Consider the following 27,569-nt stretch of genomic DNA (forward strand, 5'->3'; position numbering starts at 1 on the left):
CAAGGTCTGTGGCTAAGACATTTTAAGACATTGTGCTTTCTGGGTACTCACCTTCAGGTTCTTTAGGTGTGGTTACCTCAACAGTTTGGAATCAAAAAATGTGGCCCAGAAACATTACAGAAACTTTAAGAAGTAGAATGGTGTTTCTCATAGGCAAATCAGGAAAATTAAAACTATTATGATGATGGTTAAAATGAACACTCACTCACACACACACACACACACACACACACACAGAGAGAGAGAGAGAGAGAGAGAGAGAGAGAGAGAGAGGCTTATCTGCAGAAAATGTAAAACCCTTCTTTGTGGCCCACTCCTCCAACCTCATCACCTTAAGTCGTAACTGACAAGAAGTTGCTGTTGCGGAGTTGAAGGAGGAACAAAAGAAACTGCAAAATCATCCACAGATAAGGAGAACTGCACAGGACTCCTTACCACAGGCATTACGCAGTTTATGGCTATAACAAAGAGGGTGACACTTTAAACATTTCCCAAGGGAACACCATTCTCCTCCTAAAAACTATATGACAGCATGTCACCAACTCGGTGCGGAAAAAGTGTGTTTAGATAAGAAGGACCAAATAAATATGTGTAGGTGGCTGTGAAAGTCTCATTGGTAGAGCTCTCCCAAAATATTGTCCCTCTAAGTAGTGCCGTACATCTCATTGATGTCAAAAAATATCCCTACACAACGCTGTCTATGGTAAGAAAGCCTGCTGGATAACTGCCTCTAGCAGGATCACATTGTCGATCAGAAACCAACATCTCTTATATCGAAACTGAGAGCAGCTAAGGAGCAGTCTCATCTCTAAAATCCACACCAGATGCTGGTTGACAATTCATGCCAACGTATTTCCCATACAGCTCACAAAGGTGATGCTCCATTAACTACTGGGACACATTTGTTCCTTTTTCTTTTGATTTGAGGAGAGGTATCAAAATTGCCTCCCTCTATGAATTACAAAATTGTCCTTCTGCAACAATGAATTAAAACATTCCAGTAGGACTGGATTCGATGCTGTCTGCAAGTGTTCCAGGATGCTGTATCGAATTTGGTCATGACACACAGAAAGAGCAGTAGTAATACTCAGAATAGTTGACTCTGAAGTCCAATTCATGCCTCCCAATGGTTGCACAGCAGTGGCGGAATGGCTGGTAATGTCAATAATCATCTCAAAATGATCCGCCAGAGTCTGGGTGATGTGCTGTTTGGCACCATCCCTGCTTCAGTACCACTGCTATAGTTAAATGAGAGTGTTAACTATAAAACCTACTGAAGGCTTCCCAAAAATTTTTAGAACAAACGGAGCAGGAATGCACACAATGATCTTTTCTTACTCTCTCTAAGCATTCATTGAGCTTTGGCTCTTGCAACATGAAAGACTGTGAGGTTTACTGCTGTTGGGCTGCACCTAAACTGTCATACAGCTGCATACCTAACCCAAATTGCTGAGCAGCACTCTTCAGTCCACAACTGCACAAACTGCCTTCGAAGATGGTCTGAGGACTTCAGAGTGGATAAGTTGGTGGCATGATGGATCGTACGTGTGATGTTGTCCATCCACTCTTGGACACTGCCTCACTACTCAAACATAGCCAGGTGGTTGAAAAGCATCAACTTAGCTGTGATTACCATCCATCTTGATAGCTTCCTTTCAAGAATTATGTGGACCTAGAGTGGGACATGATCAATGGAATTGCGTCATTAGTAACCTCTCACTGAGCAAAATCTGTGAGGGCTGAGTAGCAGAAAGAGAGATCTAGGCTGACAATGATCCAGTAACAATACTGAAATAAGTTGGATTGCATGTGTTGAACATGCACAGCCCTTGACACATCATGAGGCTCTCTAAAACTCAACCACTAGGGCATGTAAAGGTTGAGCTCTCTAATACATTATGGGAATTTAAGTTTCCGAGTAGGAGAAATGGTTAGCGAAGTTGATCTCAGTTTTCAATTCTGATGAGGACAATGCAGTTAATCACCAAAAGCAAAACTGTCAACTGTGTAAGGCATGGCAAGGGATGTGAAACCCACATGGTAAGATAACTTCCCCAAACTTTTTATTTCAAAATTATCATTAACATGCACAGCAAAAATTTCTAAACTGCTGTGTTTCAGAAGATCTGCAAAACTGTATATCTGATTAATCCTTGACATAAGGCAGGTGATAAAATGCTTTCTAATAACTAATGCTGCATTTAATTGTCTTCATAACATATAAAGTACTATCCAAAGCATGATGCATGAGGTTAGTGGAGCAGATATATCATCAGCTTGTAGAATACCAAGTGCACTTCAAGAACAAAGATCGCTGAGACTGGGGTGTGACCGAGCGAGGTGGCACAGTGTTAGCACACTGGACTCGCATTCGGGAGGACGACGGTTCAATCCCGAGTTCGGCCATCCTGATTTAGGTTTTCTGTGATTTCCCTAAATCGCTCCAGGCAAATGCCAGGATGGTTCCTTTGAAAGGGCACGGCCGACCCCCTTCCCCATCCTTCCCTAATCCAATGAGACCGATGACCTCGCTGTTTGGTCTCTTCACACAAACAACCCAACCCAACCCTGGAGTGTGAAAGTAGCACTGGAAATCAATCTCTGCAAAAATCTAGTAAGAATCTTGATGATGAGGATTGGTGGTGTTGGTGCATGACAGCAAGGTCTTTAGCACAATACAAAAAATATTATATGATGAGTTTCGATAAAAAGCAACTCGTGGAATTATAAAATTTCGACTACAATTAAAAACAATAAAAATGCAGCAAAACATGTGTGTGTGCGTGCACCCACTCACACACACACACACACACACACACACACACACACACACAAGTACAAAAATTATGGTGGTATCTAAAACTTAAGACTAAAAAAGGAAAAACTGATGGAAAGCACTAAAATAGCGTTAACATATAGTTGTGGCTGGTTAATGCTGGAAGAAGTAGGAAGAGCCAGCCACTCTGCAAAACACTAAAATGTCCAGTATTAAAAGCTTGACCATAATCATCTCAGCATCAGATAAAACAGAGGCAGACCTCCACTTAAAACTGCTTCTGCACACTTATCAAAATTTAAAATTCACTCATTTAATAAGTGACATATAGTGATTTGCACCAAGCCACAGGTAGCACAGACTTGGGGGGGGGGGGGGGGGGGTTCTTCTTGCTGGCATAAAAAGCCATGTTTTAGGAGACAGTGCCCAATTGAGAGACAAGTGAGGGCCATTCATCCAGCCTGAATGATCAACATGTGGAACGCCACAGCTGGATAGATGGCTTTACCTGCCGCAGCTATTTGTCCCTCTCTGTTAGTCACTCCTTCTCCCACAACTGCATGGATCTCCAATTCACCAGCAAAATGACAGCCTGCATATTGGACCATTTTCTAAGCTGGGTACATATGCTGCCATGATTGTAAGGCACTAAGGAAACCAAAGTAGATGAGAAACCTTTTGCCTTGACACCTGAGGTAGTCCCATATTGGGATTCATCAGTGTATACAACTTCCAAACTGAAACATCTATCTAAAAAGTTAAAAAAAAAACAGAGATTTAAATTTAAATCTGCAGTCCACACTTTCTTGAATTTTGTCAAGTCTTAAATAACTTTGGGCCTCTTTAGTACCCAAGTTAGAGATCTGCTCCAACCTTGGTGTAAAACAACCAGCCACACCCACCTCTAAAAGTTAGCCCTTCATGCAAAGTCCATAGGGCCTCATCACCTATTGTCAATAATAATAAAGCTCTTCCAATCGTGGTCAAGTAAGGGTATGGTGCATAGGTGTGTCTGGCATGAAAAGTGTTTCACACACCTTTCATACCATGAGGAGATGTCGCCTGATGTGAATGTTCACTGGCCTCAGTGTAAAGGCTCAATATCTGGCTGTTTATGAAGGCACCAGTAGCCAGCTGAATTCCTGCGTAGTGCACATGTCAGATATTTTCAAATAAGAGGGTTGTGGAGATCCTTAAACTGTATGCCCGTAATCTGGCCAAGATCACACGAATGGACTGTGAAACTCGAGCTGAAAAATTCAGTCTGGTCCGCTTCAATTGTGACCAAGACATTTTCAAATACTGAGTGCTTTTAGGAACAGTCTATTAGGCGCCTAAGGAGTCGCAACCATGTAAGCTTAGAGTCAAAGGTGAGGCCCAAAAACCACAGCATGTTTTTAAAATTGGAAACAGTATTTCTCATCCTCAACTAAGGAAAGTTTAAAACAGAAAGTGAATAGTTAAAAATAACATTCACAGATTTCTTGGTGGAGAAATTAAAACTCTTCTTCACTACCCATTCCTCCAACCACCGAATAGTCAGTTACAACTGACAAGTTGTTGCAAGGCTCAAGGAGGGAAAAAAAGGCAGTGAAGTCCTCAACAAATAAAAATCATTGGACAGGACATTTAACAACTGATGTGACACTATTAACATCTATGACAAAAACAGTCACACTTAAAACACTACCTTCAGGGAGATCGTTGTCCTCCTCAAAGCAATCTGAGAGGTCACCACCAGTTCAAACCTAAACTAGTGTGGTAAGAGGAAGGACCATATACAGGAGGGAAGACATCACCGAAAACCCCACTCATGGAGCTGTCTGAGCATAATATGCCTCCAATTATTATCCTCAGCCTTCTTAGTGCCAAAAAATACATCCAGTAAGTGATACCGGTACAAGAAAGCCTGTTGTGTAGTCACTTCCAGGAGGGTCACGTTATCGAAGGTGGAGCAATATTCTGGGGATCTACAAGGTGGATGATGAAACTAATGAGACTGAGAACACTATGAGCAATGTGGCAACATGTGTTGTTGTTCTTGTGTACACTGGTGTGTTCATCCCTTCCAGAGGCTCAGTCCAAGTTTCATTTCCGTACAATTATCACGAGTTTTGAGAGCACAATCAGTGATGCTGTTATGCCATAAAGTTTTGTGTTAAACTTGGGGAATCCATGAGTGTTACCTGTGAAAAGTTTAAACAGGGCTTTGGGGAATGTTTCTTATTAAGAGCACAAGCTTTTTGCTGGAACAAATCATTTTTAGAAGGCCGAGAGCACATTGAAGATGAACCTTGTACAGCAAGATCTTTAACTTCGAAAACCAAGGAAAACATCAACCCTGTGCATGCTCTTGTGAGATCAGACTGATGTATGATGAGTGATTAGTTCTTAATAGGATTTCCAATGACTACAAAAGGTTTTGTCATGTGATCACAGGTGATGAATCCTGGATTTCTGAGTACAATTCTGAGACAAGGTGACAAAGTGAGGAGTAGTACACTGAGACGTCTCCTTGACCGAAAAAAGCTCAAATGAGAAAATCAAAAATCAAAGCAATGCTGATTTTTTTTAAAGAATTTCTTCCTCTAGAACAAACTGTTAATCAAGTGTTTTACACAGATTTTCTTGAAAGGTTCAAGAAAAGTATGAACTGTGTGAGACCAGACACTGCAGACAAGTGGATGCTGCATCATGACAATGTCCCACGTCACACAGCCACTTCCATCACGAAATTCTTGACCTCAGAAAGGCATTCCTGTTGTTCCACAGCAGCACCCAATTCACCTGATCTTAGTCATTGTGACTTTTTTCTTTTCCTAAAATTGAAAAATGTCTTAAAATAACATCAGTTTGGGACACTGGAGAACATTCAAAGGAATGTGGCCAGTATGTTAAAAGGTCCCACCAGATGAAGCCTTTCAGTGCTGCTACTGAGACTTCGAACAATATGTTCGCTGGTATACAGCTGTTGAAGGGACCTACTTTGAAGATGATGATGATGATTGGTTTGTAGGGTGCTCAACTGCACGGTCATCAGTGCCTGTAAAAAGTCCCAATTTGTTCACAGTCCAATTTCTTTCTTTTCACAGTCTAATCTAGCCACTGTCACAAATGATGAGGATGATGATGAAATTATGAGGACAACACAAACAGCCAGTCCTCGAGCAGAGAAAAATCCCCAACACAACCGGGAATCGAACCTGGGACCCCATGATCCAGAGGTAGCAATGCTAGCCACTAGACCACGAGCTGCAGATGGAACTACTTTGAAGGGAACAATGTTGCTGTCTGAAGAAAATAAAAACTTTGGTAGATAAAAAAATCAGTTTCATTACCCTTCTCACACACCTTGAACACTGAAAGTGACAGAAGCTGCCTGGATTCTATGATATACCGACAAGGTGACTGACCATCCACTTCAAGTTCTGTCCCAAGCAGCTAACATGGTAACACCACAATAACTACTCAGGCATGTGCAGTTCTTCCCAGGTTTTAAAAGTGGAATTAAAATTGGCTCTTGCCATGAGTTGGGAAAGTGTCCTGTAGCCCAAATGATGTTAAAAAGCATGAGGAGGATTTCTTTGCACCACCCTGTGTGGTGCCATAACATACTACAATGGATCCTTCATGACAAGATGTGTCACAAGCCACAAATAATGGAGAGTCCACCTCCCACATGGAGAAGGGACTATTGAATTCTTCATCAGTAGAGGAACTGAAGTCCCTACTGCCTGCCCTCTGCAGCCACTCAGTAGCATCAGAAACCTGAATCCTGATTGGAATTGGTGGTAACTGTGGAAAAATAGGCTGCCATAGTCTGGGCAATGTCTTGTGGGTTGGTCTGTAGTCTTCCACTCCTCACTACAGCAGCCACTGTGTGGTGGTCACACCTGCTTTATTTATTTCGTTGAACATTTGTTGTTCTTGGTGTCGGCATACTGCGTTGCTACACTGGCTGAAAAATGGGGTTTGTAATTTGGACAATGACTACTGTAAATAACGTAGCTGACATATGCACAGTTGTGTTTCACTGTCTTTTATTTCCACTGTTTACAACCCCCCCAATATTACACAGTTATATGACCAGTGCACTATTGTTCAACTTTCGATAAGCCTCGTTAATAGTGTGCAGGCAAACCTCCACGTACTGCTACAATAGTTTACTATTGAACATCTACGAGCAGTAAAAACCTAATCACAAAGTTCACAGTTCTTGAAGAATAGAAAGGTACATATGGAGCAGACACTGTCATTGTTTTTACACATGGCCTAACTGTTTAACACTTATTCCACTGTTAATTTGAAGCATTGTTGTTTTCCTAACCAACACAGATTTCTCGTCTGAAACTCGGATGTGGACTGTCTGATGACCAAAAATCGGGCCCTTATATATCATCACAATAATAGGCCCAAAAACTACACTGTTTCAAGTTAAATTTACAGAAATTACAATTTAAACTTAACTCATTAAATTAACTGATTACATCAAAAAGTTCCGTCTTTTTAACAGTTTCTTCTACTACAAGGTTTAGGCCGAATTATTTGTTTAAATGATGAAATTAACATACATCATTATGTGAACAATGCTTCTGAAAAACTGTTAATTACTTTGGAATTAATGAAGGGCTGGCTTTGCTAAAATGTTTTCGAATAGAGCCAAATAAATACTTTAAGATTACTAATATTTCATCTTCCAAATGTTTATAATTGGTACATAACTTATATTTGTTTATCAGTCAACAATAGAATTTAAGTTATGAAACAATTACCGATTTTGTTCTATAATGAAAGATACTAACTAGGAGTACTCAAAATAAATTACAAAATCAGTTACATACGTAAAACTAGGTACAAAACTAGATCTGGTTTCATATTCTTTAAAACTACGGGCCAATCTTATTCTTTTATGAAAATGCAGATTATATTCACATATGTTAATGGTAACTAGTTAAACATGAAAAATGAAATTAAGGAGGCAGAAGGCAAAACAAGAGGGTTATTACAATTATCCCAGCTTGCTTCGTCACAACTGGGCACCTACCTCCTCTCCCAGAAATCTGCCTCATGGTCTCCCATTCAAACATACAATTAATGGAATGATTGATAGGGCTTAGGAACTGTTGCCACAATCTCCTTTTACCGTCCCTAACAATTCAGCAACATTTCGCATCACTACCGAGAGGCTATGAGGTTCTCTGCTGTTGCCCAGGGTTTGAAGCTATGCAGAAGGCCCTCTTGTTCCTGCTTGCAGAGCAGCACTTGTCCAGCCACCAAGGAACAGGCTGCCTTTTCAATTGACCCGAACACTGCAAAATGGATGCTTCATTGGTGTGGTGGATTATTTTGATAATATAATCCACCCATTCCTGGACACTGTCACAATGATCGAACACAGAACGTGGGCTGAAACGTGTCAGTCTATGCTACAGAGCACCCAATGCAGTGGCTTTCTTTCAGGTGCCACTCTGTCTGGCAGGTGAATTCAGATCAGGAACTTATTAGTTCCTCATACATATGCCTCACAAAATGATCACAATGACAATATTTGAGAAATTAGAGTTAATACTGAGACTTACTAACTATCATTATTCCCATGCACCATTCGCAAGTGAAACAGAGAATCAAGGATCAGTCAGTGGTAACAGAAGTACCCCTTGCCACACACCATCAGGTGCCTTTGCAATATTGATGTAGATGTAGGAAGTGATCACTTGAGCAAAAGTCTTCAACTATTTCCCACTGAGCAGTGTGTCCAGTGGCCAGAGAGCATACCGACAGATCGAGTGCAATGAACGACCATGTTGCATTGCTGAGGTATGTGTGCTCTATTCCATCTTCAACAAATACACACACACGAGAGCATGAGAATGCTCTCAATTGCTCTACCCCAGGGGCAGATGATTTAGAGCACCAAAGCAAATTGTGTGTGTTAAAATTACCACAGAGAAGGAAAGGTCAAGGGAGATGAGTAAGGAATCCACTGGGAGCCCCTCTGTCAAGCACATCATAAGGGAAAGGTAGAGTGAATATAGTGTTAACTTATGAAGCACATGTACTGATACAGTGACTGATTTTGGCTGGTTGTGAGGGAGAGAAGTGAGGAGGGTAGTTGTTTCTTATGAAAAAAAGCCTCTCCTCCTTAGCTCTCCTCCACTAAGGTCACCCTTTTCTTGGAGAATGTAGCCACATAACTTGCAGGTATCAGACAATTTAAAATGTGTCTCTGCGAGACAGATACACATTGATTTACTCTGAGCTAATAGATGCAGTTCCTCTAAATGTGTCCTATATCTCTTAACTATAGAAGCCATCTTAATGGTGAAGTTTTCCTCTGTCTTTTCTTCTCCCTGTCGTTTCTCTTTGGTCGAGAGGTTGCAGCAGAGGAGGGAGGGAGGGAGGGCGGTGTTACTTGAGGGACTTGCCAGTTTTCTCAGGCAGATGTCAATGTTCATAGCATTGATGATATGGTTAGCATCTGATCTATCAGACAGGACCAAGGTCATATGGTCTGATGGCTTCAGTCTTCATCATCTTAGCCTGTTGGTTTTTGTCCTCACTTGGAGCTGGTGGCAAGGCCATTTTAACAAAGATATTTTGCTGTGTCTCTTTTATTGTCTGCCATGAGGGTCTGCTATTCTTTCTGCAATTAGATTCATTAGCCATCAGTACTTCAGTGATATGAGAGGTTGGTTGTGGGACTAGTGATGCAGGCTTGCAGCTGCACTGACAAGTTCATGTGCTCTGCTCAGCTGTCAAAGTCTGAGTACCAACACTCGTCTTCTCTACAGTCTGCTTTAATACTGAGGCAAATGGATTCATGAAAGTGGGTGGCTGTGTGGCCTTAAATGTCTTTTTTTTTTTTTAGTCAGGTTAGGAGATTTGTTGGATGACTTTAATCTAATGTATTTTCTTCTCTTTCATGAAGACAGGACATTCCTTGCTCCAAAGCAGAACGGACTGGGAGCAATTGACATACACACTGGAGGGGCATTACGTTAATTACTTGATTTATGGACAACGGGGCAGTGCATCTTTCACATGTAACCTGACCATACAGCCTATGGCAGTGTAACCCAGGCATTGAAATGTAAAGCAGCATACTGGATTAGGCACATAGTGCTTGACTTTCCACTTTCCACAATATATACAGGCAACTCTGGTAGATTGGTATCTATATCATTTAATGTTGTAGCACATCACAACTCTTTTATAACACTTTAGCCCAGTGTGCAGTAACTGCTGCTGTTGATAGCATATTCTCCACGTAGTTTAGCGTTCAACAATTTGTTCACGTGGGAAACTTTCAGTGTCTCCCACTGGAGTATACCATTATGCAGCCTCTTGATAGACTTAACTTGTCCTGGAACCCCTTCACGAGCTCTCCTTTTTTGAGTCATCCGTCTTCTGATTGGTTTGATGCAGCCTGCCAGAATTCCTCTCCTGTGCCATCCTCTTCATCACAGAGTGGCACTTACAACCTATGTCCTCAATTATTTGCTGGATGTATTTCAGATCTCTGTTTGCCTCTACAGTTCATATCCTCTGGAGCTCCCTCTAGTACCTAGGAAGTTATTCTATGATGCTTCACGGATGTCCTACCATCTTGTCCCTTCTTTTTGTCTGTGTTTACCATACAGTTCTTTCCTCCAATTCTCTGGAGGACTTCCTCATTCCTTACTTTAATAGTCCACCCGATCTTCAACATTCTTTTGTAGCACGACATCTCAAATGCTTCAATTCTCTTCTTTTCCAGTTTTTCCACAGTCCATGTTTAACTAACATAGAATGCTGTGCTCGAAACATACATTCTTAGAAATTTATTCCTCAAATTAAGGCCTATGTTTGATACTAGCAGACTTCCCCTGGCCAGGAATGCCTTTTCTGCCAGCATCAGTTTGCCTTTTTTGCCCTCCCCGATCTTACAGTCATGGGATATTTTGCTGTCTAGGTAGCTGAATTCCTTAACTCCATCTACTTTATGATGAATAATTCACATGTTAACTTTCTTGCTGTTCTCAATTCTGCTACTTCTCATTACTTTCATCTTTCTTTGATTTACTCTCAGTCAGTATTCTGCACTCATTAGCAAATCCTGTAATTCTTCTTCACTTCCACTGAGGATAACAATATCACAAGAAAATCTTATCACTGATATCCTTCCACCTCAAATTTTGATTCCACTTTTTAACCTTTATTTTATTTCTGTCATTGCTTCTTTGATGTATATACTTGACAATAGGGGTGAAAGACTACATCTCTGTCTTACAAACTTTTTGATCTGGGAACTTTATTCTTGGTCTTTCACTCTTATTATTCACTCTTGGCTCTTGTACATATTGTATATTAGCCATCTTTCCCTACAGCTCATCCCTATTTTTCTCAGAATTTCGAACATCTTGACATTGCCAAATGCTATTTCAAGGTCAACAAATCCTATGAAGATGTCTTGATGTTTCTTTAGTATTACATCCATTATCAATCGCAAACTCAGAACTGCATCTCTGGTGCCTCTCTCTTTCTTTTCTAAAGTCAAACTGATCATCATTTAACAAATCCTAAATTTTCTTTTCCATTTTTCTGTATATTATTCTTGTTAGCAACGCTGTTAAGCTAAATGTGTGATAATTCTCACACTTGTTGGCTCTTGCAATCTTTGGAATTGTGTGCATAATGTTTTTCCAAAAGTCTGATGGTATATCACCAGTCTCATACAATCTACACATCATCGTGAATAGTTATTTTGTTGCCACTTCTCCCAATGATTTAAGAAATTCTGATGGCATGTTATCTATCACTTCTATCTTATTCATTCTTAAAGTCTTCCAAAGCTCTTTTAAATTCTGATTCAAAACTGGTCACCTACCTCTCTCCTGTTAACTCCTGTTTCTTCTTCTGTCACAGCAGACAAATTTTGCCTCTCACAGAGGCCATCAATATACTCTTTCCAATTATTCACTCTCTCCTCTGCATTTAACAGTGGAATCCCAGTGTTACCAACCTCGCCCTCAGTTTCACCAAAGATTGTTTTGCCTTTTGTATAAGCTGAGTCAATCCTTCCGACAATCATTTCTTTTTCAATTTCTCCACATTTTTCTTGTAGCTTCCCTACACTTACTATTTATTTTGTTCCTAAGTGACTTGTATTTCTGTATTCCTGAATTTCCATGAACATTTTTGTACTTCCTTCTTTCATTGACCATTTCTTCTGTTACCCATGGTTTCTTCGCAGTTACCATTTTTGTATCTATGTTTTTCTTTCCAGCTTCTGTGATGGTCCTTCTTAGAGCTGTCTATTCCTCTTCAATTGAACTGCCTACTGAGCTATTTATTATTGCAGTATGTAGAGCCTCAGAGATTGATTCTTCCTTACTAGTCTCTTTCAACATCTGCCTACTCTTCATCATTACTAAATTGTGATCTGAGTCTATAGCTGCTTGTGTGTACGTCTTACAGTCTAGTATCTAATTTAGGATTCTCTGCCTGGACATGATGTAATCTAACTGAAATCTTCCCATATCTCCTGGTCTTTTCCAAGTATACCTCGCCCTCTTGTAATTCTTGAACAGAGTATTCACTATTATTAGCTGAAATTTATTGCAGAATTCAATTAGTCTTTCTCCTCTCTCACTCCTAGTTGTTGTTGTTGTTGTGGTCTTCAGTCCTGAGACTGGTTTGATGCAGCTCTCCATGCTACCCTATCCTGTGCAAGCTTCTTCATCTCCCAGTACTTACTGCAACCTACATCCTTCTGAATCTGCTTAGCGTATTCATCTCTTGGTCTCCCTCTACGACTTTTACCCTCCACGCTGCCCTCTAATGCTAAATTTGTGATCCCCTGATGCCTCAGAACATGTCCTACCAACCGGTCCCTTCTTCTTGTCAAGTTGTGCCACAAACTCCTCTTCACCCCACTTCTATTCAATACCTCCTCATTAGTTATGTGATCTAACCATCTAATCTTAAGCATTCTTCTGTAGCACCACATTTTGAAAGCTTCTATTCTCTTCTTGTCTAAACTATTTATCGTCCATGTTTCACTTCCATACATGGCTACACTCCATACAAATACTTTCAGAAACGACTTCCTGACACTCAAATCTATACTCAATGTTAACATATTTCTCTTCTTCAGAAACGCTTTCCTTGCCATTGCCAGTCTACATTTTATATCCTCTCTACTTCGACCATCATCAGTTATTTTGCTCCCTAAATAGCAAAACTCCTTTACTACTTTAAGTGTCTCATTTCCTAATCTAATACCCTCATCATCACCCGATTTAATTTGACTACATTCCATTATCCTCGTTTTGCTTTTGTTGATGTTCATCTTATATCCTCTTTTCAAGACACTGTCCATTCCATTCAACTGCTCTTCCAAGTCCTTTGCTGTCTCTGACAGAATTGCAATGTCATCGGCGAACCTCAAAGTTTTTATTTCTTCTCCATGGATTTTAATACCTACTCCAAATTTTTCTTTTGTTTCCTTTACTGCTTGCTCAATATACAGATTGAATAACATCGGGGAGAGGCTACAACCCTGTCTCACTCCCTTCCCAACCACTGCTTCCCTTTCATGCCCCTCAACTCTTATAACTGCCATCTGGTTTCTATACAAATTGTAAATAGCCTTTCACTCCCTATATTTTACCCCTGACACCTTCAGAATTTGAAAGAGAGTATTCCAGTCAACATTGTCAAAAGCTTACTCCCGTAATACTATTTTCTGCTGCTGTTGATATTACCCTATACTCATCTAGAAATCCTTGACTTGTTTCCTTTCAGTTCAATGACCCCCCACCCTATGTCTAGTCTGAGCCTTAGCATTTTCCTTTTCAGATTTTCTGGTTTCCCTACCACATTCAAACTTCTGAGATTCCACACCCCAACTCATATAATGTTATCCCTTCACTGGTTATTCAATCTTTTTCTCATAATCACCTTCCCTTTTGCAGTCCCTTCCTGGAGATCCAATGGGGGATTAGTCTGGAATCTTTTGCAAATGGAGAGATCATCATAACACTTTTCAATTACAGACCACTTGTCCTGTGGATACACCTTAAGCATCTTTAATGCAGTGGTTTCCATTCCTTTCACAATCTAATGCCATTGATCACTGCCGATTATTTGGTCTTTAGGGGCAGTTTCCCACCTCAAGGGCAAGAGTGTGCTCTGAACCCCTCTCCACTCCTCTGCTCTCTGTGACACGCCCATTGGCTGTATGGGGTGACTTCTTATCATGGAAGTCTTTGGACACCCTTGCTGGTGAATTTTATTCAAAATTTAAGCCATGGCGGGGTTCAAACCCAGGACCGAGGATGTGTTGATTAGTAATCAAAGACACTACCTATAGACCACAGTCACCAAGAGCTTTGCAAATGTAGAAAGCTGACAACTTTTCAGAGGAACCTTTTACTCATTTAAGAACAGTATGCACATTATCTACCAAAGAGTGTGGCCTGCTTCACTGCTTTGTTGTATATCCACCAACATACCAGGTGGACTAGCGACACGTGGTCTTCTAGGAGTTGGGGTGTTAATACTGGCCAATGGACCACCAAACCAACAGGGAGTAGAAAAAATGATTTAGGGTTCATGATGGAAGTCCCACAAGTAACTAGGAAATTAAGTGTATACCCAGACAGAGCCTGTTTCTCTGCGTAGGCCTGGTGTGTGTGTGTGTGTGTGTGTGTGTGTGTGTGTGTGTGTGTGTGTGTGTCCCTTCCAGTTTGGTAAAATAGGGACGAAGTGCCAATTTCAATTTCTTCCCATCTTTTCTTTTCTTTTCCTTCAATATTCTTTCACCTTTTTATCATGTCTCTTTTTTTCTTTCTTCAGACCACTTCAGACCTATTCCGTAACTGCTCCTGCCCTTAACACTTTCTTTCCAAAAATGTTTTTTTCTGGTGCTTCTGTCTTTACATTGTGTACATCTAAAACTTTTTTTAACTTCTCAAATACAGCTTCTTGTTAATTTCTTTTCCCACAGACACTCGAATATATGTTTTATCAGCATATTGTCATTTATACTATATAAATGTCCAAATATTATCAGTCTTCTTTTCCTCATTTTTTCTATATTTTGTAAATATGTATTACAGTTTATTTTCTTTTCTTTTCTGACATGTTCTACACTAGCAATCTCCTCACTATTGGTCTACAAAATAAACTGTATATCTAAGCTAATTTTACAAGAGGGAAATGGCTAGGAAGATGATAATGATGAATATTTAAGAAAAGTTGGTTTGAAAATGCCATAAATCTTAAAAATAAAATTACAGAGTCATCATATAACTACACGAATACTATTTCTTCTGTGTGTTTCTATTAATGAAATACTTATTAATAAGAAAACTATACACAAATAATTCATTAAATTAAAGATAATTTACTTGAATTTTCAATGTCCTCTGATTGGTTCAAACCACTTGCTTTTCTTTTCACACGGTTTATGATGCTGTCAACTTGCAAAGATGTGGGATTCCTCACAGCAGCTGTCTTCTTTGTTGAAATATCATCTCTCAATGTTTTTGTGCCATTAAGGGTAATGAGTCTCTGTCTGACCTTATTTAGTAAAAATTCTCTGACTTTGAAGTAATCCACATACCTCTGTAAAACAAATCATCATTTTCATCAGCATCACAATCATGTAGGCACAGAAACATATACACACAAAGTTAATGAAGCATATTTTGAATTTATTTTTTCTTGTGATAATATTTAACTATTCAAGAAGTATTTTGATAAAGGTATATACGATAATTCAGTAATTATATTTTGAGTTTGAAGAATGATTCATTCACACATTGCACTCCATATAGGCACCACGAGAGAGGATCCTCAGTTATGAAGAAAAGAACAAAATATACATTGTCATAGAGGTGAAATTATGATGAAGTGTGTCTGTTGATTCCATTAAAAACTACAATGCTTGGAGAAAAATCTGTCTATATACTCTCAAAGCCACCTTATGGCAAGTAGTGGACGGTACTTCGAGATTCATTTTTCCTGTCACAATCATCAAGTGAGATGTTTGTTGGGGGAGTATTGTGTTGCCTGATTCTTCTTGTAAAGTAAATCCTCAGAATATTACAGTAAACCCTTCATAGTACACAATACTTCTCTTGCAGCATCTGCTACTGGAGTTTAATGAACATACTGGAGTTTAATGAACATCTCTGCATTGCTCTGCCGCTGTCTGACAAGACACCGATGAAACATTCTACTAGTCTTTAGATCTTCTCTGTCTCCTTTCCTTCTCTGTTCACTGCTATTCCCACTGCAGCTGAAAATGCCAAATGGCTCTTGGTTCTAAAAGCTTTTAGCAGTGATGTACCTTCAATTTATGATTTTTTTTTCTGGTGCTAGCAGTCAATATCAAAAACTACTAAAGTATCTACAAAGTATTCCCATGTATCTTCTTCCCTTTCCATGAAACTGAATTGTCCAGTCCCACCCTGCTGTTCAGATACTGGATGCAGTTTTGTTGAATCCTTCTTGGAACCAATACACTGAATCCCGAGTGTTAGGCAATTACAATATCATTCCCTTTAGCAAAGAAATAGCTCCATTTTTTAAGTTTTTAAAAAATTTTTGAGATGAAATGAATGTGGTTAATGGACTCTTAATAGTTTGTTCATCAGACTACAATACCCTAATTGCACCCAAAACCAGAGGTTACAGAAGCCAGGGTTCAAATGGCTCTGATCACTATGCGACTTAACTTCTGAGGTCATCAGTCGCCTAGAACTTAGAACTAATTAAACCTAACTAACCTAAGGACATCACACACATCCATGCCTGAGGCAGGATTCGAACCTGTGACCGTAGCGGTCGCTCGGCTCCAGACTGTAGCGCCTAGAACCGCACGGCCACTCCGGCCGGCACAGAAGCCAGGGAAGAGGTGCAGTTTTATCCGCAAGCTCAGCAAGCTGATATTGAACATTTCAAGCAGTGTGAGTGGAAGCATCATCAACTTGGAAGATGCAGTTCCCAACTAGGAATTGTTCTCACAGTAATGAATGACATAATGACCGAGTCATGAAAGTTTGCCAGAACAATCAAAAATTGTCTAAGTACCAATTTTAGCAGTAAGCTTTGTGACTTAGGTTGAGACTTACAGCACCAAGAGACAAAACCAGTCACTTTCACCAGTTCGGTATGTGACTATATGCATTGAAAACTCCCAATGTTATGCTCACTGACTGCGAACTGGACACAATAGGTGACTCAGTCACAAGCCATTTGTAAGGCCAATTATAGCAATAGTAACTGGCTTATTTCACGATTCATGATTTAAATACCATATTTAGATGTTACTTTTGGTACCCTAATCATTATACAGTGTTAGGACAGTGTGGCAATTTGGTCTGATAATTGGTTGAATCATCTATTAATAGCTTGAAGATACAAGCCTCGTCCATCTTTTATACTCATGTTAAGTGGGTCCCAGATTCAAGTTACAAACCACTGTGTGTGTCTTCGGCATAACTATGTAAACTTGTGAAGAACAAATAAAAGCAACATGTGAAGAACAATTAAAAGCAGACCAGAAGCCAACCCAAAGTCTCAGTTCCATATTAACACCATATCTGCATCATTGGCCTGACATTTAAGTCATTTTGTACTGTCTCTCACCACAGAGACCTAAAACATCTCAGCCTGACCTTTGTCTCTATCCCAACTCTGTATATATCTGCTCCCATGCCAAAGATGGCTGACCTAAAATCCTACATCACCTTCAATCTAATTTTGGGATTCAAATTTTGCAAACCATGTCGGGTTACGAGAATGAAGATGGTATCTTAAAATTCATTTGATATGTACTACAAGTAAATTTTCCTCCCAGTGTAACTACATTAACTACATGACCCAATTTTAGTACTCCTTGTACTATTAATGTCTCTACTTTGTATTACTTTGATTTACAAGAGTTTAGACAGCAGCATCTCTACCACGAATCTTGTGGCACTGTCACAGCAGACTCAAACAAAATGTTTCCACTGGTTGGCAACAGAGTTTTATGCTCCTTCTCCAACTAAATTCTCCTCTTTTATTCATGTTTTACTAGTGAGTTGACAAGAAAAACCCTATTGTGAATGTTTTCTTCATGCAACTCCCATCAAATCATTTGCTCAAAAACACATATGTTCCTCTGTCACTTCTGTTGCAGTAGTCTTCTAATATTAGAGGTAACAATCATCCACAATATCCTGTCCTTATCAGCAGATAATGTTTTCCTTCTATTACTGTATTTAGTAGATCAACTTTACTAATGAACTCTGTAGTCTGATGAATTCTTCAATCAGTTGAATATCCTGTTTGATGTGTAACAATGTTTTGACAAGTTTCGTATTTGCCATGTTCTGATCAGGATATGCCTAGTAACAAACTTTGTGCAGCATTGCTGTATGTTGTCCAGTTTATCACATTTAATTCTAAAGTGATGAGCCGAAACTTTATGACCACTGCCCACCACAAGACTGAATGTCACCTGGTGGAGTTGTGAGCATGTAAAGCAGTAAGAAAAGTCTACAAGTGGAGCAGAGAGAAATGGGGAATCATTCTAGTGATGATACGGACCACACATGGGGAAGTCGCCCAACATAAGCAACTTTGACAAATGGCTGACTATTGTGGTCCAGTGTCTGGGAATGAGCATTTCAGAAATGTCATACCTGGCCGGCTGCTAATGTGCTGTGGTTATGAGCATAGGTGGAAAGTGGTGTAAGCATGGTGAAATCACAAATAGAAACCAGGTGTTGGTTGTCAATACCTCATCACAGACTGTAGAATTGGGAGGCTTGCCAACTTTGTAAAGCAGAGTAGACAGTGAGTGATATGTGGTAGATCAGAAGACGAAGTATAATGTTGGTGCTGAAGCACAGTGTTAAACTACGCAGCAGTCAACCACTATGGGACCCCATGTTGATTCAACATTGTCAATTACAATTGCAGCACACACGGTATCAATGAGATTAGACCATGGATCAACGGAAATGTGTTGCCAGGTCAATAAATCATGTTTTCTATTACATCAGGTCAATGTCTGAGTCTGGATACGCTGTCATCCAGGCGAATGGCTGCTCGACTCTTGCACCATGTCATTGGCATAGGCTAGTGGGGGCAATATTACGCTACTGTAACATGAACCTGGTCTTCCATGCAGTCTGTGGTGGTAATCAAAGTCACCACGACAGCTGTGGATCATATGAACATTACTGTGGACTGCCTGCATACCTTCATGCTTTATGTCTTTCTCAACAGCTAAAGTATCTTCTGGCAGGTAAATATCGATGTCACAAGGCCAGAATCGCACTACAGTGGATTGAGGAGCATGCTGTGTATTCATAATATGCCTTTGCCACCAAATTTACCTGATATGAACCCTATGGAAAACATCTGGGATGTTATCATGCACCAGCTCCACACCCACAAACCATCAGCCTGTAATTTACACGATATGCATAATTTGTGTGTAGACATCTGGTGCCACATACCTCTGGAAATCTACCATGGCTTTATTGACTCTGCGCTATGTAAAAACACAGCTGGGTTGCATTCCAAGAAAGTTGACCAACATACAAGTGGTCATAACGTTTTGACTCAGAAGTGTATATGTTGCCATGACTAACAGTGTCTCTGACTGTAACACTTTTTGGTTATGGGTTGTTGTACATTTGAGATACTGGGCAGCACTGATGCTTGCTTGCTTGGTTTAAGGCATTGTTAAGCTGGTCAGCACTGTCATGGGTGAGTTGACAGTTTCTGAAGTGCATAAGGGAGAGACCAAAACTGTACACATGTGTCAATGTGTAGGAGTTGGTGCACGAAACACAAATATTATTTATGAAAGGTGAATGCAATGAGGAAGTGTGTTCAGCAAAGGAAACACAAAATATAAAAGCAGAATCTGTTTGAATGATCATTAACCATTTAGTGGGTGCACTGGTTTTCATAATCTGAGTGGGCACATGGTGTGCTTTGTACACATGTAAAGGGTAGCTGTCTTTATGTTACCAAAGTAAACATGTACGAGCAAAATCACAATTTAATCTAGATTTAATTAAATAGTGATAAAATAAACTTATATTGTTTGAGCTAAATCATAGTTTAACCAAACAATAATAAAACAAATTTCCATTGTATCACTCTTGTAGTCTACAGATTTTACCGCACAGTAATGACCCAATCAGAGCATTAAACAGTGCAGTTACATCAGACCTCCATCAAACACTTATTCCATTACTAATTATCTAATAGGTAACTGATTCATTGGGGATTTGTGCTGCTAGCTCACAATCTGGGTCATTTTCTTACCACGATCATGAATTTTTTTCTCACCTGGTTCGCTGTTTATTTTATATTACAGCTTCTCACTTAGATGTATAACAACAAGCTCATCACTGTCTTAGAAGAAGCAATAATGAAAGAATAAAAGCAGGCTTGCAATTGTAAACAGCAATGGAACAGTGAAAAACAATGTTATTTGTGGTTGGTGCACTTATGTATAAATGCACCCAATCGAGGGTTAATAGTTAAATGGTATGTGTGTGACAATGCCCGTTGTGATTGTTACTGTGTGTGATGTTAATTTGCAAGCTAGATTATTCTATAGCTGACCATAATAAATACTATTTATTTTTTAAAGAGACCAGTAATTAAAGCAGGAGCCTGTTTGGAAGTAAATGTTAGAAAATGTGAATAATCTGTGTGAATTAGACTACAACTTGATAAATGCATACCAGTGACCTAACTGACAATAAATGCAGGATTCTTTGACATTTATCACTTGTTTTACATCTGATAATGATTTGTTAATACAAAAGATGACCAAGTTGCACTGTAGTTCAGAGTACATATTAAACAATAGCTCACACTATAACTGGCCATAAAAGTTAGTTCAAAAGGTCAGAGGAAAGTAATCCATATTATTTAAAAAAAAAAAAATCCTAGTAAAGCACTGTGATGTTCAAATCAACCTTCAGGGTGAGCACAGCTTTACTTTACTAACTGAGCTTCATGTTTTCAGTTGCAACCTTTGCATCTGAAATGAAAAACAAATGTTAGAGACAGTGAGATATATCAGAGAAAAACAATGAATGACTATTAGAAGGTGACACCAACAGGGTTATATAATGACAATGTTATGAAAAGACTGCTACTCACCATATAGCGGAGATGTTGAATTGCAGACAGGCACAACAAAAAGACTACTACACACGTACAGTGGCAAACCGACCCTTCCAAAAATAGCAGATGCAACTTTACATGTTTAGTAGTCTTCTTGTTGTGACTGTTTGCAATTTAACATCTCTGGTGTATGGTGAGTAGCAATGCTTTCACAATTTTGTCAGTATTCCATCCTGGATTTTCCAGTTCTGATTTTGTCCAACAGCATTATATATGAAAGCAAATGTGGACAGGTGCTATGTGAGGTGAACAAACTGAATTACAGTGAAGAATTATAGACCCCGAAAATGGAATGCAAGCTATCAAACTTTCCCATCAGATTCACACTAGAGAAAGTCCACCACTGACCAGCAGAAGATAATGCAGCAGTCTACACTCTCAATGTTGCACAGGAAATAAGGGATGCAAAAATACCACATGCATTTGGAACAGTTTTGATGAAATACCTCCTCTCCACATGAGCAGTGTGCTAGTGCAAAACATGAGAGATGTGAAACAGTTAACAGAAATAAAACAGAATCAAGAAGCCACAGAAAACTGATAAGTACAATTAATAATGGGCATACAAATGCTGGTGTCTTATCACATTCCTGATTGTTCTGGATCCAGAGTTTTATAAAGAGAAATTACTTTGTTTTCACTTAGACATGGACGTTCAAAATCTTTTTGATGCTGGCTGGACAAACCTTTGGGTTATGCTTGTCATCCTTTGAGAAATTATTTTGCATTGCAAAATTTTCTTTCTGTTTGGGACGGAGTGCTGCTGTTAGCTACAGATGACACCACTCCTCAGGTCGTAGTCCCGTCAGCCCTTCAGTGTGAAGTTACACGTTTATTACATGTGAACCTCTGGAGTATGTCATGTACAAAATCGTTGGCACACAGACATGTTTTTTGATCAGGCATTGTTAGGGAAATAGTTCACGTTGTTGCAGCCTGCCCACAGTGTGCCAACTATCAGGTGCCTCCTCGTACTTCTTTGTCACTGTGGTCGGATCCACAGCAGCCTTGGGAATGAACTCTCATAAATATTTGCAGCGGAAGGCCTTCCATATATCCTAGTTACTGACAATTGCTCCTAGTTCATATTTCATGAATTTGAAGTTTTTGTAAAAAAAAAATTGTGTTCGTGATGCCATGGCTCCTCCTTTTCACCCTCAACGAACAGGTAAGCAAAATGACTAGTGCAAACATTTAACACTATGCCATCTGGCGACACCACAGTGGAGTCGTGTGCATAGTGTTGCTCAGTGGCCGGCGACACCATAGAGGTGTCGTGCGCGAAATAGAGGTAAACAGCTGGCGACACCACAGTGGTGTCATGAACATAGTATTGCACAGTGGCCGGCGACAACACTTTTGTATCTCTTGCATTCTGTTGGTGTTTTGTTTAGGTAACAGTAAGTTACACACGTCATCAAGTTTTTTGTTTCTATAAGTACTTGTGGCCTTTCATCATGGCAGACGAAAGAGACGATATGATTATTTACGATGAATGTGTGGGCATCTTGTCTGAAGTTCTGGACGACTCGGCCGATTGGGAAGAAGAGATTGGATATCGAAAAAATGAAAGTGAAGCAGAATCATCAGAAGATAGTGAAAAAGATCGAAGAAGAATTTTGCAAACACCACGGTTGGCAACTGATTCGGATGAATCGGATGAAGAAGACAATGCACAGTGGTCAGACTTTGATTTACCGAGGACCAATAATGAATTTGAAGGATCTCCGGGTCCAAACATATTTCCCAAAGATACACGGAGTGTAGAGGATATTGTAGAATTATACATTAGGAACAATCTGTTTGAATATATTAGCAACGAAACCAACAAGCACTGCAGTCAAAATTGCAATAGAAGGAAACTGGATTTAAAAAATGCCAAATTTGTCGACATTACGGGACCCGAACTTAGAAAATGGTTTGGGCTTGCTATCCTTATGGGAACTGTAAAAAAAGCAAGGATCGATGATTATTGGTCAATGAATCCATTGAAAGACACACTGATATTTTGCCAAACGATGTACCACAACCAATTCAGACAAATATTATCACTTTTTACATTTTTCCGACAACAACAATAAACGGGATAATGCCGACTGGCTTTTCAAAGTGCAATTCGTAACTGATTATTTTTCCAAAAAGTTTAAAGAAACTTTTAATCTAAGTCAAAACACTGATGAAAGATTGATACCATGGTGTGGACGATTAAATTTTAAAGTTTACAATCTGTCAAAAATAACAAAATATGGAATACTCATTCAGATGCTGTGTGATTCGAGAACGGGGTTCATCTCCTCATTGAAGATATATTCTGGTGCTGGACAGCCTTTAGCAAAAACAGTGGTGGAACTATTGAAACCTTCTTATCGAAAGTGGCATCACCTCTACATGGATAATTATTATAACAGTGTAGAACTTGCAGAGAAGTTACTTGAATAGAAAATTTGAGTTTATGGAATGATATGAAAAAATAGAAGATTTCTGGAAAAATTTAAGTGCACAAAAGTCATTGTCATCAACAGAAAGGAGAAGTACTTGCACAGGTATGGAGAGCACCGAAAACTAAAATGATACAAATTATCTCTACAAAACATAATGCCACTTTAGCTGACACTCAAATAAAATGTAGAAAAACCAATTACACAATAAAAAAACCTGAAAGTGTATTTGACTACAACAAATACATGAAAGGAGTGGTTCAGGCAAACCAATATTTGAGTTATTACCCCATACACAGAAAAACTATAAAATGGTCAAAAAAGGTTTGCATGTAACTCTTTAATTGCTCATTATTTAATGCATTCTGTACATGTCACTATTTCAATACACAACACAAGAGTCTCCAATTTCATGATTTTTTATTGAAAGTGTCCGATTCGTGGATAAAACACCATGTACCTGCATCTGAGTAAGACTTGGAGGTTGCCACTACATTGTGTATGTCTCATCATGATCCAGTTGACAGTCTTTCCGGTCACATAAAGCAACACCAACTAATACTTATTTCCAAAATGAATAAACAGAAACAAAGAAAATGCCATTTATGTTCCAAATACAAACAAATAAGAACAACAAACTTAATGTGCAAGCCTTGTGGAGTTGCATTACATCTTGGAGACTGTTTTGCTGCATATCATATGAAAGAAAATACTAACAAGGGAACCTCCCCATCGCACCCCCCTCAGATTTAGTTATAAGTTGGCACAGTGGATAGGCCTTGAAAAACTGAACACAGATCAATTGAGAAAACAGGAAGAAGTTGTGTGGAACTGTGAAAAAATAAGCTAAATATACAAACTGAGTAGTTCATGAGAAGATAGGCAACATCATGAACACTGGGACTGCAGGAGCGCCGTGGTCTCGTGAGCAGCTGCGGAACGAAAGGTCCTTGGTTCAAATCTTCCATCGAGTGAAAATTTTAATTTTTTATTTTCAGTTTATGTGACAAACTCTTATGTTTTCTACACTTTTTTGGGAGGGATTATCACATCCACCAGAAAACCTACATCGGGCAAGGTAGAAGAATGTTTTTACCCATTCGCCAAGTGTGCAAGTTAGGTGGGTCGACAACATATTCCTGTCATGTGACGCACATGCCGTCACCAGTGTCGTATAGAATATATCAGACGTGTTTTCCTGTGGAGGAATCAGTTGACCTATGAACTTGTGATCAAATGTTTTCGGTTCCGATTGGAGAGGCACGTCCTTTCGTCTACTAATCGCACGGTTTTGCGATGCGGTCGCAAAACACAGACACTAAACTTATTACAGTGAACAGAGACATCAATGAATGAACGGACAGATAATAACTATGCAAAAATAAAGAAAGTAAAATTTTTACTCGTGGGAAGGACCTCTCCTTCTGCAGCTGCTCACGCTACCACGGGACCACTGCGCTCCTGAGCTCATGTTCTCCTTGATGTTGCCTATGTGGGACATGCACTACTCAATTTGTATATTTTGCTTATTTTTTCACAGTTCCACACAACTTCTTCCTGTTTTCTCAATTGATCTGTGTTCAGTTTATCAAGGCCTATCCACTGTGCCAACTTATTACTAAATCTGAAGGGGGTGCGATGGGGAGGTTCCCTTGTAAGTACCAAAGACAATGCAAATAAACAAAGATATGAAAGAAACAAATATTGTATTTATTTACATATGTTGTTGTTGTTGTCGTGGTGGTCTTCAGTCCAGAGACTGGTTTCATGCAGCTCTCCAAGCTACTCTACCCTGTCCAAGATTCTTAATCTTCCAGTACCTACTGCAGCCTAAATCCTTCTGAATCTGATTAGTGTATTCATCTCTTGGTCTCCCTCTACGATTTTTACCCTCCACGCTGCCCTCCAATACTAAACTGGTGATCCCTTGATGCCTCAGAACATGTCCTACCAACCGATCCCTACTTCTAGTCAAGGTGTGCCACAAATTTCTCTTCTCCCTAATTCTATTCAATACCTCCGCATTAGTTATGTGATCTACCCATCTAATCTGCAGCATTCTTCTGTAGCACCACATTTCAAAAGCTTCTATTCTCTTCTTGTCCAAACTATTTGTCATCCATGTTTCACTTCCATGCATGGCTGCACTCCACACAAATAATTTCAGAAAAGACCTCCTGACACTTAAATCTATACTCAAAGTTAACAAATTTCTGTTCTTCAGAAACACTTTCCTTGCCATTGCCAGTCTACATTTTATATCTTCTCTACTTCGACCATCATCAGTTATTTTGCTCCCCAAATAACGAAACTCATTTACTACTTTAAGCGTCTCATTTCCTAATCTAATACCCGATTTAATTCGATTACATTCCATTATCTTCATTTTGCTTTTGTTGATGTTCATCTTATATCCTCCTTTCAAGACACTGTCCATTCCGTTCAGCTGCTCTTCCAGATCCTTTGCTGTCTCTGACAGAATTACAATGTCATCGGCGAACCTCAAAGTTTTTATTTCTTCTCCATGGATTTTAATTCCTACTCAGAATTTTTCTTTTGTTTTCTTTACCGCTTGCTCAATATAAAGATTGAATAACATCGGGGATAGGCTACAACCCTGTCTCACTCCCTTCCCATCCACTGCTTCCCTTTCATGCCCCTCGACTCTTATAACTACCATCTGGTTTCTGTACAAATTGTAAATAGCCTTTTGCTCCCATATTATACCCCTGCCATCTTCAAAATTTGAAAGAGAGTTTTCCAGTCAACATTGTCAAAAGCTTTCTCTAAGTCTACAAATGCTAGAAACGTAGGATTGCCTTTCCTTAATCTATTTTTTTAAGATAAGTTGTAGAGTCAGTATTGCAGTGTTCCAACATTTCTACGGAATCCAAACTGATCTTCCCCGAGGTCGGTTTCTACCAATTTTTCCATTCATCTGCAAAGAATTCATGTTAGTATTTTGCAGCCGTGGCTTATTAAACTGACAGTTCGGTAATTTTAACATCTGTCAACACCTGCTTTCTTTGGGATTGGAATTATTATATTCTTCTTGAAGTCTGAGGGAATTTCGCCTGTCTCATACATTTTGATCACCAGATGGTAGAGTTTTGTCAGGACTGGCTCTCCCAAGGCTGTCAGTAGTTCTAATGAAATGTTGGCTACTCCCGGGTCCTTGTTTTGACTTAGGTCTTTCAGTGCTCTGTCAAACTCTTCACACAGTATCATATCTCCCATTTCATCTTCACCTATATCCTCTTCCATTTCCATAATATTGTCCTCAAGTACATCGCCCTTGTATAGACCCTCTATACACTCCTTCCACCTTTCTGCTTTCCCTTCTTTGCTTAGAACTGGGTTTCCATCTGAGCTCTTGATATTTATTTTTTTCTCCAAAGGTCTCTTTAATTTTCCTGTAGGCAGTATCTCTCTTACCCCCTAGTGATATATACCTCTACATCCTTACATTAGTCCTCTAGCCACCCCCATTTTGCACTTACTGTCGATCTCATTTTTGAGACATTTGTATTCCTTTTTGCTTGCTTCATTTGCTGCATTTTTATATTTTCTCCTTTCATCAATTAAATTCAGTGTATCTTCTGTTACCCAAGGTTTTCTACTAGCCCTCATCTTTTTACCTACTTGATCCTCTGCTGCCTTCACTACTCCATCCTTCAAAGCTACCCATTCTTCTTCTACTATATTTCTTTCCCCCATTCCTGTCAATCGTTCCCTAATGTTCTCCCTGAAACTCTCTACAACCTCCGGTTCTTTCAGTTTATCCAGGTCCCATCTCTTTAATTTCCCAACTTTTTGCAGTTTCTTCAGTTTTAATATACAGTTCATAACCAATAGATTGTGGTCAGAGTCCATATCTGCCCCTGGAAATGTCTTAGAATTTAAAACCTGGTTCCTAAAACTCAGTCTTACCATTATATAATCTATCTGAAACCTTCGAGTATCTCCAGGCCTCTTCCATGTATACAACCTTCTTTTATGATTCTTGAACCAAGTGTTAACTATGATTAAGTTATGCTCTGTGCAAAATTCTACCAGACGGCTTCCTCTTTCATTTCTTACCCCCATTCCATATTCACCTACTACGTCTCCTTCTCTTCCTTTTCCTACTATCAAATTCCAGTCACCCATGATTACATATGTAT

The 27,569-nt window shown here is 39.4% G+C and overlaps 1 protein-coding gene across 1 annotated transcript in view; it reads right to left on the reverse strand.

Annotated features, from left to right (window-relative positions):
* Window positions 1–27,569, reverse strand: part of LOC126235842 (cilium assembly protein DZIP1) — a 277,318-nt gene that overhangs the window by 117,712 nt on the left and 132,037 nt on the right. The window contains exon 11 of the mRNA XM_049944706.1: window positions 15,169–15,385. Coding sequence (XP_049800663.1) covers window positions 15,169–15,385 — 217 coding nt within the window. The remainder of the gene's footprint in view (window positions 1–15,168; window positions 15,386–27,569) is intronic.

Source organism: Schistocerca nitens, chromosome 2 (assembly GCF_023898315.1).
Source record: "Schistocerca nitens isolate TAMUIC-IGC-003100 chromosome 2, iqSchNite1.1, whole genome shotgun sequence".
Lineage (NCBI taxonomy): Eukaryota > Metazoa > Arthropoda > Insecta > Orthoptera > Acrididae > Schistocerca > Schistocerca nitens.